At 47.9% G+C, this 13665-nt stretch overlaps 1 protein-coding gene across 1 annotated transcript in view; it reads right to left on the reverse strand.

The window, feature by feature from the left end:
• SCAF4 (SR-related CTD associated factor 4) overlaps positions 1-13665 on the reverse strand; it is a 1013644-nt gene that overhangs the window by 611956 nt on the left and 388023 nt on the right. Inside the window, exon 13 of the mRNA XM_078658400.1 lies at positions 12869-13051. Coding sequence (XP_078514526.1) covers positions 12869-13051 — 183 coding nt within the window. The remainder of the gene's footprint in view (positions 1-12868; positions 13052-13665) is intronic.

Genomic DNA, 13665 nt, shown 5'->3' on the forward strand with positions numbered 1-13665 from the left:
CCACCACATTCACCACCACATCCACCACCACAACCACCACCACCACCACCACCGCATCCACCACCACATCCACCACCACATCCACCACCACCACATCCACCACCAACGCATTCACAGCATCCACCATCACCTCCACATCCACCATGACATCCACCACATCCACCATCACATCCACCATCACCTCCACATCCACCACCTCCACATCCTCCACATCCACCATCACCTCCACATCCACCATCACCTCCACATCCACCATCACCTCCACATCCACCATCACCTCCACATCCACCATCACCTCCACATCCACCATCACCTCCACATCCACCATCACCTCCACATCCACCATCACCTCCACATCCACCATGACATCCACCATCACCTCCACATCCACCATGACATCCACCACCACATCCACCATCACATCCACCATCACCTCCACATCCACCATCACCTCCACATCCATCACCTCCACATCCACCATCACCTCCACATCCACCATCACCTCCACCATCACCTCCACCATCACCTCCACATCCACCATGACATCCACCATCACCTCCACATCCACCATGACATCCACCATCACCTCCACATCCACCATGACATCCACCATCACCTCCACCATGACATCCACCATCACCTCCACCATGACATCCACCATCACCTCCACATCCACCATGACATCCACCATCACCTCCACATCCACCATGACATCCACCATCACCTCCACATCCACCATGACATCCACCATGACATCCACCACCACATCCACCACCACATCCACCACCACATCCACCACCACCGCATCCACCACCATCACCACATCCACCACCACCGCATCCACCACCATCACCACATCCACCACCACCGCATCCACCACCATCACCACACCCACCACCACAACCACCACCACCACCACCACCACATCCACCACCACCACCGCATCCACCACCACCACCGCATCCACCACCATCACCTCATCCACCGCATCCACCACCATCACCGCATCCACCACCATCACCACACCCACCACCATCACCACACCCACCACCACCACCACATCCACCACCCCCACCACCACACCCACCACCACATCCACCACCACCACCACATCCACCACCACCACCACATCCACCACCACCACCACATCCACCACCACCACCACATCCACCACATCCACCACCACCACCACATCCACCACCACCACCACCACATCCACCACCACCATCGCATCCACCATCACCACCACCACATCCACCACCACCATCGCATCCACCATCACCACCACCACCACATCCACCACCACCATCGCATCCACCATCACCACATCCACCGCCACAACATCCACCGCATCCAACACCACCTCCACCTCCACCTCCACCTCCTCCACCACCATCGCATCCACCGCATCCACCACCACAACATCCACCGCATCCAACACCACCACCTCCACCTCCACCTCCACCACCACATCCACCACCACATCCACCACCACATCCACCACCACATCCACCACCACATCCACCACCACATCCACCACCACATCCACCACCACCACCATTTCCCCCAGATCCACCACTACCACATCTATATGTGTGTGTGTGTGTGTGTGTGTGGCTCTGTGTGTGTGTAGGTGCAAATGCAATGTTCTTGGATTTTCGTCACAATAAAATACACTGAACATAATCTTCACAAAAGTTATTTACAAACGTTTAAGCTATTGCCATTATAAATTACAATAACTTTTATTTAAGTATTAATTATTTACAAAATTAAAAGCCATTGTTATTTGTAATATCAAGACATCTAAGTCACGTAAATACAACACACATTGCATTACAAATGCTATAGGTGTCACATTTGCAAAAGTTAAAACTATTGACATTGTAACTGACAAAGCTATTAATTTTGCTACTTTCAAAACCAACACAAATAAAAAAAGTGTCATTTACAATACCAATAGCTCAAACTTTCCTAATGCGAGACCTATTGCATTTCCAATGCTTGTTCTTTTAATAGGTCTGTGTGGGCTTTACAGACCATGTTTATCTATGCAAATGAGGTACGCCCCTTACGTTCCCTTAAAGATAACTCCAGCAATAATGGTTTGATAAGGGGAATAGTAGCTATGATCCGAGATATTGATGCATATAATGCTATCCCTAAGGATGAGGTGCAGGCTTATGTTGGTTGGAACGTGACTGGATATACTACTAGCTTGACAGAGAAGGAGAGACGTAAGAGGTCTCCCCCTATTTGGATTGTACCCCACTGAGGCCATTTTTGTTTGCAAGGTACTGGTCGGAATCCGAAAGCTCAGCTAGGTAAGAGTGTGTGTGCTCAAACCTATGTCTATTCATCCCGGACTTCTCCACCGTTCGTGCCAGCTAAAGGCACATATTGTGTTTGTCATGACAGAGCCTACACATGGTTGCCACCTGATTTTTCAGGAACATGTTATGTGGCGTTTTTGCTTCCTCCTACATATACTACTGCTTCAGACTATCATAGAACGAGATATGGTAGAGGTGTCTTCAATAAGGAAGATACTGCAGCACACGAAATAGATTTTTTCAAGGGCTTCTTGCCCTTTTGGGGTCCTATGATCAATAGTAGGCATATTCGACAGCTTGTCCGCGTTATTGAAGCTACTATTAATGAGACAGCAGGTGCTCTTAGTAATGTTACAGCTGAGCTTCGAGCAGACCGCCTTATGACTTTGCAGAATCGTATGGTATTAGACATCATACTTGCAGATCGAGGAGTATGTAAATTGATTGGATCCAGTTGCTGTGTTTACATACCAGATAATGCCCCTACAGTGTAAGAAGCCATCTCTAGGTTGCATAAGATCTGAGTCTATCCATGTAGACTAAGGAGACTGGTCATTGATGGGATGGTCTTGGGGACTGCTGTCCAAATGGGGATGAAAGATTCTGACATTCCTTGGTATGGTTTTAGCCATCCTTTTCTCTTGTTGTCTTTGCATCCAGTGTGGTCCCGCCATTTGTAGTCTTTGTGCTACTATGTGTGTTCGGAGATATGTCCCGAGAGAAGTAAAGAATAATAAGATGATGCTACAGCAACACTTTGATGACCTAATGAATATCGATATAGACCTAGATTCAGATTAACATGAGTCTTAGGTTATTGCCTACGTAATGGCAAAAGGAGGGTCTGAGGTTTGGTAATTCTCGAGTCTGACTCTATTTTTGTTCTGTGCCACCATTTGGTGTTGCCTTCACGTAGGCCTGTAAAGGTAGCCTGGCGAACAAAGCGGCCTGGCCTTCTTAGTTCATGTATACATTAACTAGGTTTCTTTTTGACTCTGAAATGAACTGTAAGAAACTGACCTCTTCACCTGAAACGGACCTCGCAAAGCCAATTTCCCTGATCGATCTTTGTCTGAGATTGCCAATCAATGTTCAGGACATCGTTAACTTTTTAGTTTCCTTGCACATGCCTTATCTTGTTCAGCATCTGTTACTGTTTCTTTTTTTATGTTTCTTCATTACATGGGTTATGCTTTCAATTATAGGTTTGTCCGGCTTGTGGAGATTGAATTTGGGGCATTCCTAATAATTAACTTTTGAGTGGGGATATTGTAAATTGAGTTTTTGCTATGTGATACTTTGTTTGAAAATGTATCATATTGGCTAGAATTTTGTGCAGTGGGTGTACATTTATAATGTGAAATATTGGGTATAAAAGGAGACGTCTCGCCTTAGTAAAATGAGTAGTCTCCTGAGAATTTACACCGTGATGTATTTCTAGGATCACCGTTACTAGCTGCAGCTAATAAACTTGGTCTCTGACGCCATCCAGAAGTATTCCGTGTCTTTGACTACCAAGACAGGTGAACTCGAAGATCTTAGGCGTGTCCCTGACGCCGCTGGGTTAAACCCCGGTTCTTCAATACTGGACTAGTATGAAGTACAGTGTGTATAGAGTCCACAAACCCCAAAGGTATAACAGAGGTTAAAGTCAGAACTGACCTTACTCTCCAAAGTGGTAGCTTGGTCGAGCAGTAAGGCAGAACCAGAGGACAGTGTAAAACATTTGTTGTACACACTCAGTAAGCAAAAGGTTTCACACACTCAAGGACTGAACTCCAGGCCAATTGTTTTTATATCCACAGCACTAGTCGTTTTATTTTTAGAACCAACAGTTATAAAAATATACTTTTCTGGTTAGGAGTACTCTCATGTAAATACTTTGCAAGGGAGCAATACAGTTCGTGCACACAATGAATACAGTATTGGCAGTAGGCAACACAATCCTAAAACACACTCTAGCATTGAGCTCAATGGGTTTTCTAAATACAAGTACAGTTGATTACTTTGTGGATTACGTTGGTAGTTCCAGGACTAGATCTGTGATTCAGTCCTGGGGTCTAAGCTGAAACCAGGTTAGCAAAAAAGTTTTAGTTACTGTGGTGAATTTACACGAATATAAAGCGGTTTTAAAAGTTCACACTTAGAAACTTTTCAGTGTAAATCTGCCAATGTTATTCAATGGGGGGGGGGGGGGGGGGGGGAGTAGGATTGGACAAAGAGGTCACAGCCAGCGGCACTCAGGCGGCTGGGTGCAGGATGCTTTTGAGCCGTCGGGCGCTCAATGTTATCCAATGAGGATCTTGAAAAGGGAACAAAGGCTGCAGGCTCGGGGATGGAGACTCTCCAGGGGCGACCAGCACTTCGAGAGGTAAGTTGGGATCTTGGAGCACAGGTAGGTACTCCCAAGTGAGATGTAGTTTTTGGTGAGCAACTACTGAGCTCCAAAAGGGTTGTGAACCAGGGTTGCCAGGCCCATGTGGCAGCAACTAGGACTAGTGTCCAGGACGTATGTCTGAGCTTCCGAACCCTTATCGAATGAGTGGGAGAGGAGGAAAAGCATAGGTAAATATCCCTGACCAATTCATCCATAGTGTATCGCCTTTGGACAATGGGTGTGGATGCCTGGATGTGAAGCTTGGACATTTTGCGTTTAGGTTAGTGGCGAACTGATCTATATCCGGAAAACTCCACATTTCGAAGCATGGGAGGAGAACTGGAGGGTGATAAGAGACCCTGAGCCTGATTCGACTTACGTGATAAGCACTTTTGAAGGGCATCTGGAGTCTTATGTATGGGACTATTAGAATGCAAGACGCCATCATCCCTAGTAACTGCATGAACACTCGAGCTGGTAATGAGTGTTGAGGCTGAAACTGAGAGTAAAGTTTGCATGTTGCAGATTCTGGCAGTATTGGAGTTGGCCAAAGCCTTTTGTCTATCTATTGTGGCTCCCAGATACGCCTGTGTGTTGGATGGTAGTAGATGGGACAGATTTATTGTGACTCCAAGACCGTGGAGCAACTGCATTGTTCTGTGACTGCGACATTGACAGCTCTTTTGAGAGTAGGCTTTCATGTGCTATCTTTGTAGATGAGCTGTCACTACTGCCAGGCACTTGGTGAAAACCCTAGGTGCAGTAGTTACTCCGAATGGGAGCACCTTGAACTGAAAGTGATGGCCTACTACTACGAATACAAGGTACTTGCGGTGACCAGGGTGTATTGGGATATGGAAATAGGCATCCTATAAGCCCAGAGTGGACAGAAAATCGCCTTGTTGAAGGAGCAGGAGTACTTTTTGGAGTGTGACCCTGTGAAAGTGGTCCGACAAAGTATAGATTTAGTTCTCTGAGGTTTAGTATAGGCCTGAGAGAGCTGTCCTTCTTGGGAATTAAAAGTACAGGGAGTATACCCCTGCCCCTTGATATTTTGATGGTACTGGTTCTATAGCTCCTTTTGGTAACAGAGAGAGAACTTCTTGCTTTAGAAGAGTAAGATGTTCTAGTGACATTGCGTGTGATCTTGGAAGAATGTTTGGGGGAGTGTCTAAGTTCCAGACAGTAACCATATTGGATAATTTGTAAAACCCATTTGTCTGAAGTGATTGTGTTCCAGACAGGAGGAAATTGTGAGAGACGTCCCCCGACATGAGTGGAATGATCAGGGGGTAGCGGAAGGAAGTCACGGATTGTTATGTGTGGGGGGTGTGCATGTGAAGTTGCCTCTGCCTCTTCACTTACCATTGTTTCCTCCAAAACCTCCTCTAAAATAGCCTCTCGATGAAGGCAATTGATTTTTGCCCTTGTAAGAGGAGGAGGGATTATCGGTAGAACTATTTTTGGAGCCACCACTGTAAAAGAAGCGACAAAAGAAACCCTTATTCGCAGGAAACTGCAATGCCCCCATGGACTTTGCGACTTCTGTATCTCCAGCAAGGTGTCAACTGCTGGACCAAAGAGCTGCTCTTTGCCAAATGGCTGGTTGAGAATAGAGGCCTGTAACTCGGGTTTGAAACCTGAAATTCTCAACCATGCACGTCTGTGTAGCAGCACGCAGGTGTTTACTGCGCGCACTGCTGTGTCTGCTGAGTCTATGACGCACTTGATGGAAGTATGGGTGATAAGTTTGCCTTCCTGAATAAGATCAGTTGCCTTAGATTTATTTTCATCAGGCAGAAATTGCATGAGTTTTTCTAACTCATCATAATGAGGCCGATCATATCTTGCTAACAAAGCCTGAGCATTATCGATGCGCCAGTGATTAGCCGCCTGTTAGGCTAGCCTTTTGCCAGAGGCATCGATTAACTTGCACTCCTGATCAGGAGGAGGGTATGGTATACTATATACAGAGCCAGCTTCCTACAAGAAGTCCTCCTCTAAAGCCTCCTTATGCAGCTCCACCCCATGATAATGAGCAGCTCTGTTAAGAAGCTCAATATCCCCTATATTGTCGTCAGGTGGTGATGGTCTGGACGGATGTAAGTCGGGGTCGTTATCCGTATTTAGGTCAGTGTCGTAATTCTCCCATGGGTAAACATCCTGTGGCCTATCCTCATCCCCATCACCTTGATCCTGTGGGTCAGGGATAGTAGTGGTGGTGGTGGGTGTGATTAGTAATTGAGGATTAGTGGGCAAAGGAGGTGGAATATATGGTGGGGAAGTTTTAGAACCCGATTTTCTCTCTTTAGGGGAATGTGGTACTCTTCCTGTTGGTCCATTTTACTTTTTTTCAGGCAATTTGGCATGGATATGACCAGTGTCCAGGTTTATAACCAGTTCTTTCTGTTTTGGATCCTTAGTCGGAACATCGGACCGAGGCTCTTTTGGTGGAGTGTTTCATCTTTGCTCGCCGTTTTCGGCGTCAAACATTTCGGCTCCGAACTATTCGGTACGGAAGATTTTGTATTTGATAAAGATGGAACGTGGACAACGACATGCTTTGATTTTGGTGCCGAGGATTTTGTTTCGGCGCCGGCATAGGTACGACAAGAGCCCGAGCAGCAAGGCGACTCCTTATGTTTCAACGCCGGGACCGGGGCGCTCTAAATTTTTCCTTGGTGCCGACCCCCTTAGGCAGAGGAAGGACTAGTGCCTTTTTGTCTTGTGGTGTTGGGGCAAGGGGTTTCTGTACTCACGGTACGCTGACCCGGTGTAACTTGCTCCTCTTCTTCCATGTAGGAGTCAGGCTCGGACACGTAGATGTGATGTTCTTCTTCGGCTCCTTGAGCTTGTGTTTCTTCTCGTCAGACTCTTCGCCGAAGATGTCCGGTGCAGAGCCACCTTTGTGGTGCATCTCGTAACGTCGAGCCCGACGTTCAGAGTGTCTTCATCGATCGACACACGTCACACTCTTTCTCGTCGTGTTCCGAGCTTAAACAGAGGTTGCACACTTGAGGTTGCAAACAGGAGGGTGCGCAGAAACTTGGCAAGACTCCCAGTACAGAGCTTGAATGGAGTCCGTTCCATGGACTGCTAGCAAACCGGCGCAGGGAGGCCCAACGGCCCTCCACGATTTTACCGATCAAAGATCTTAGAGTCGAAACGATACGCGGAGAATGTGAAACTCGATCGAGAAACAATACCATCAAGGGTAGTGGATTGAGCGTCGAAGGGAACCCGAGAAACTGCTGATCCCGAGCGCAGCAATTCACATGTGAACCCGATGGAGGAAAAAACAATCTAACAATGGAGCAGATGCCCATGCGCACTATCACCAAAAGGAGTCGCGCCGACCTCGTGAATGGAAAAGACTTCTTCGAACAAAAACAAAGTGGACATAACACCAGATGCCGGGCTATGCAACGCATATGATCTACAGCTCACATGCCTCGAACAATATGGTTACTGGTTCAAATGTAAGTACTTTATTGTGGGAGTTGGTATTCTGGGGTTAGATTCAGGGGTCCCCCAGGGTCAAGGATGCACTTGTCTTACACCCTCAGCGGCACTGGGGCAGCCGGGCGCAGAGTGCTGTTTTGGCGTTGGAAGCCCTGTAGCTTTCAATAGAGAGTGCCCGGTTTGCAAAAGTACTGCAGGCTCGGAGACAAAGGTCTTCAGGGTGCAACCACCACTTGGAGAAGTAAGTTAGGATCTCGGGGCCGGTTAGCCACCCAAGGCGTGGGGCGTCAGGTGCAGGGGTGCCTTTTAGGGTCAGATCTTACCAGCTCCTGGTCGCGGTTGGGGGGGACCTTCCGGTTTGAGACTGCAGGATTCGGCTGGAGGTGGGTCAGGGGGTAACCGGATCTTGGATTAGGATCGCCGGGGAGACCTCATTCTTGGGCCACGCGATCCCAGGCCATGGGCGTCGCGTGCAGAGTGGTGCAAAATCACGGTTCCTTGCGGAGCTAGAGAGTCTGTTCTTTGAACAAATCCAGAGTTCACAGGAGACAGTCTTTGGGATTGAAGGCAGGCAAGTCCTGCGGGTTTCTCGAGGTTGCTGGCTGCAGGACACATTGGGATTTCGCTGGAGCAGGTTCGAGGTGGGGACAGGAGGGTAGGGTTGGGGCCAAGTCAGTGGGCGTCCTCCTCTTCGGCACGGCTGTTCGGTCCTTTTCTTCTTCTGGTTTCTTGTCTAACTTCTTGGTTCAGGGCTGTCCCCTAAATACTGTATTTATGGGGCATTTTGGGGGTTTTGAGGGAATGCCTCATTGGGGAGTGCCTGCAATCTGCAAGATGGTGGGCACTGAAGAGTGGGCTTCACCTCGCCTCCCCCCACCTGAGAGGTTGGGTTGACAGATGTGGGCACACCTTCTGGGCTGGCTAATTTTCCCCACATGTCTTCCGGCCAAAAAGTAGGGGAGATAGGAAGGGGGCCTGCTCCTAACAGCAGGATAGGCTGGGGGTCGCATTACAAAGGCTGCAAGGCCTTTGAAGCTCCCCTGCCAGAGATGGCTCTTCCTGGCCTTGGGGAGGTGTGAACACCTCTACCCAGGAAAGGCTTTGTTTCTGGGTTCAGGGAGATGAGGAAAAACGCGATCGAGAAACAATACCGTAGAGGGTGGTGGATTGCGCTCAGAAGGGAACCGGAGGACGGGGTTGAACCAGAGGCAGCAATGCACATCCGAACCCAATGGCGGAAAAAAAACAATCTTGTGACTGGAAAAGGCTTCTTATAACAAAAACAACTTGTAAACATTAGGACCCAACACTAGATTGCAGTAGTATGTAGCAGGAGTATGCAAAGCATGTGATCTACAGCTAACATGCCTCGAACAATGGAGTCGATGCTCATTCGCACTGCCACCGAAAGGAGGAGTCACTTACCTCGTGACTGGAAAGACTTCTTCGAAGAAAATCAACTTGCAAACATCCGGATCCAACACTAGATGGCAGGAGTATGCAAAGCATGTAATCTACAGCTCACATGCCTCGAACATATTTCTTTTATTTCTAGAACCAAGCCAAGCCTGGTGCAGCGAAGTGAAATACTTAGCAAAATCTTACGCAGTGTTTTACAGTTGAATGTAGATTCAAATTAAGTTGGTTGAATTACAGGTAAGTTAGTAGTTCGGAATTACTTTAGTTACTTTACAGATTACTATGGACATTAATTTTCAGATTACTTTTGCTAATTAGTGTGATATGTCTCGATATCACACTGAGATATCGCCTAGACAAATGGTAAGTCGTTCACTTTAGTGCATATGCAGTTTTCCAATGTTCCATACAAATCAACTCCACACTTAAAACGATTTTCAAGAAAAGCAGTCAATGCAATCTTATGGAAGAAAATCAAGATAAGTGTTTGCAAGTAAGCACTTATTTGTGGGAGTTGGTATTCTGGGGTTAGAACCAGGGTTTCCCCTAGGGTCAAGGATGCACTCTTGAAACACCCTAAGTGGCACTAGGGCGGCCAGGTGCAGAGTGCTGAGAAACAATGTTATCCAATAGGGGATGGGTGCCTCTGGTTGGTGGCTGCTCACAAGCAGGCCACAAGGTTGTGGGAGCAAAGCTCCTGGTGTTGGGCTCAGGGGAAAGGATCTGAGATAGCACCCAAAGTACATCTACAGCTGCACCTGGGTGCAGGGTGCTGTTTTGGCATTGGGTTCCCTGTTGATTTCAATGGGGATTCTCTGGTTGCAACAAACACTACAGGCTCTGGGACGAATATTTTCTGGAGGGGACAACCGGTTGGAGAGGTAAGTTGGGATGCCTGGGGATGCTGGGACACAGTCGGTTAGGCCACCCAAAGCAGTGGGGCATCGGGTGCAGGAGTGTCTTTAGGCGTCAGGTTTTCTGACCAGCTCCGGTCACAGGGGTCTTCCAGAAAGAGACTGCAGGTGTCATTTGAAAAGTCGAGGCAGGTCAGAGATCACCAGATCTCAGGTCACAATCGCTGGGGAGACCTCCTCGTGGTGTTAGGCCACTCGAACTCAGGCTGTAAGCGTTGATCACAGTGTGGTGCAGACTTGAGGCTTTGGATGGGCAAATCTGGTGTTCACATGAGACAAAGTATTTTCTTTGGAAGGCAGGTCAGGTCCTCTGGGTTCTTGAGGTTGCTGGTCGCAGGACACACCTGAGTATCGCTTCTGCAGATTTGAGGTGGCGACAGGCCGGTAGGGTTGGGGCCAAGTCATTGGGCGTCCTCCTCTTAGCTTCGGCATAATAATAATACTCTTTGCCAAATGGCTGTTCGGTCCTTCTATTCTTGTTGCTTGTCTGAGGAGGCATGGTTTAGGTGTGCCCCTAAATACTAGATTTAGGGGCATTACAGATAAGTAAAAGGTTGTAACTAATGGGTCCCTTCCTTGGGGTGGGTACACCCCCTTTAATGCCACCCTTTAGTGGGAGGAGGATATATGGCTCCCCTCATCTGCAAGATGGCAGGGACAGAGTTGTGCTTCACCCCCCCACCTGAGGGGTGTGGTTGGCAAAAGTGGAAACACCTCCCTTCCTCACTTGGTTTTCCCGCCGGTTCTCCTACCTTAAGTGGGGTCAGAACCGGTGGGGACCAATTGCTGGGAGCAGCGAAAGGCCCGGGGAAGCTCACAAAGGCGGCAAGCCTTTTGAAGCTTCCCCTTCGTGGACCCTGCCCATTTTGGGGGAGGAGGCTTGGCACCTCGTCCCAGGATGTGCATCGTTTCAGACCCACGAGAGCAGCAGGCTCTCGAAAGAGGGACCCAGAAACACATCTGCTGGTGGCAGCTGGGGAGCAGCCACTCAGTCTGGACACTAGTGTTAGGTCATTTTTCAGGGGGTATCTCTAAAATGCCCTCTGAGTGCATTTTTCTTTAAATCCCATACTAGATTTAGGGGCACCCCTGAAGCTTGCAGACCAGAAGAAACTAAAAGAAAAGAAGAAGGACCGAACAGATGTGCTGAAGCTAACAAGAGGAAGACGCCCACTGACTTGGCATAAGCCCTAACAGCCTATCTCCACCTCGAACCTGCTCCTACGAAATCCCGCTGTGTCCTGCAGCCAGCAACCTCAAAAACCCCAGAGGACCTGCCTGCCTTCAACCACAAAGACTGTCTCCTGTGAATACCGTATTTGTTAATCTCCACCCTCTGGCGGGACGCCGCAAATCCGCACCACTCTACACCAAACGTCCACAGCTTGAGTGGTCAAACACCACGAGGCGGTCTCCCCGGTGATCCTGACCTAAGATCCAGTGATCCCTGACTTGCCTCAAATGCCCAGCCAATGCCTGCAGCCTAAATCCAGAAGATCCCCCCCACTGTGACCAGGAGAGCTGGTAAGAAGATAAGACCCTAAAAGGCACCCCTCCACCAGACTCCCCACCGCCTTGGGTGGTCCAACTCACAGTGCCTAACCAACCGCCAAGATTCCAACTTACCTCTCAAAGTTATGGTCGCACCCAGAAGACCTTCGTCCCAAAGTCTGCAGTGCCTTTGCAAACCGGAGATTCCTCAGTGCAAACAGGGCGCCCGAAGTCGAAACAGCACCCTGCAACGGGCGGCCCTAGTGACGCTGAGGGTGCACCTTTGGCGCTCTTTTCCACATTTGCCCTGAGCTAAAGTCCAGGAGCTTTGCTCCCACAACCAAGTGGCCTGCTCGTCAGCAGCCACCAACCGGAGACCCCCATCCCCCATTGGATAACATTGGGCCTCAGCACTCTGCACCCGGCCCCCCCTAGTGCTACAGAGGGTGTAAAAAGAGTACATCGCTGACCCTGGGGGACCCCGGAGTCTACCCCCAGAAACTCATATCCGACTACTTACTCGAAAACCAACAACACTATTTTCTTCCATAGGATAACATTGACTGTTTTCTTGGAAAAGTTTTTAAGTGTGGAGTTAGAAAACCTAAATAAATTCTTTAAAATTGTACTAACAAAAACGTTATGAAAATTATTTGTTGGTGAAGACTGATGAAATAAGAAGTGGCCAAAATAGGAACAGGAAAGACTGATCAATGCCATACTGTCAGATGGCTCAATTAAAATGCATCTGGATAGAGTAGAATTACCCTGGAAATATGGCATGGATCCAATTAAAATGGACATCCCTTATTGCGACACTCTTCCAAAGATACAATAAATTGCTTTTATAAAAAAAGAGACTGTCAACTTACCGCCAGCTGTGGTTTTTCTATTTGTGTATCTGATTGTGGGGTTTCAAAAGGCAGAGTTACTGATGGTGTTGGAAGTACCATCGGTGGTGGTGGTGGAGCCACCATTGGTTGCACAATGGAAGCAAACTGAGGTGGCGGTATATGCCCATAACCTGGCATCTGTCCATTTGGTGGAAGAGGAACCTTCAAAAGAAATAAATGTATTCATTTCAGAAATTAGGTAATGCTATGAGTTTTACTTCTGGTGAAACCGATAATCACAATCTTTACAAATTATGGTATACAATGTAATTTTGAATTTAGCTGAAGAATTTAAACATCTCAAAAGCCAGCTTTGTGATAAGCTGCTGTGTGTGCAAATGGGTGTGTGGTATCTCCTGATAACCTTCCATCAAGAAAGATTTAGAACTCCCTTAAAATATATTCTTGTGCAATTCAAGTCATATTGCAAAAGGCTTTCTGCGAGGCTTGTAAAAGGCGATACAATGAATATTTTTCTGACTTGTTTTATCTTTTACCATCTATTAGGCCAAAACAATATGAGAACCCAATGCATGTGCTTACAATTAAACCAAAAGACATTCGGAAGGAGTGCTGCGTAGTAAAGTGCCCCTTTTTGACATGGTCTCCCACATTTTTTGCCTGGTAAATGTTGTGATTTTGACTGAAAGTGCACTGGGTTCCAGCTATCCAGGTCCCCAGTGCCAGCTCTTTCCCAAAACGGCAACTTCTCTAAATCCTATGTAAATGGTACCCTGGTTACTAGGGCTAGAGGTGCTAAAGAGGGCTCCTTGGGG

This window comes from Lissotriton helveticus, chromosome 8 (assembly GCF_964261635.1).
Source record: "Lissotriton helveticus chromosome 8, aLisHel1.1, whole genome shotgun sequence".
In the NCBI taxonomy this organism is placed as follows: Eukaryota; Metazoa; Chordata; class Amphibia; order Caudata; family Salamandridae; genus Lissotriton; species Lissotriton helveticus.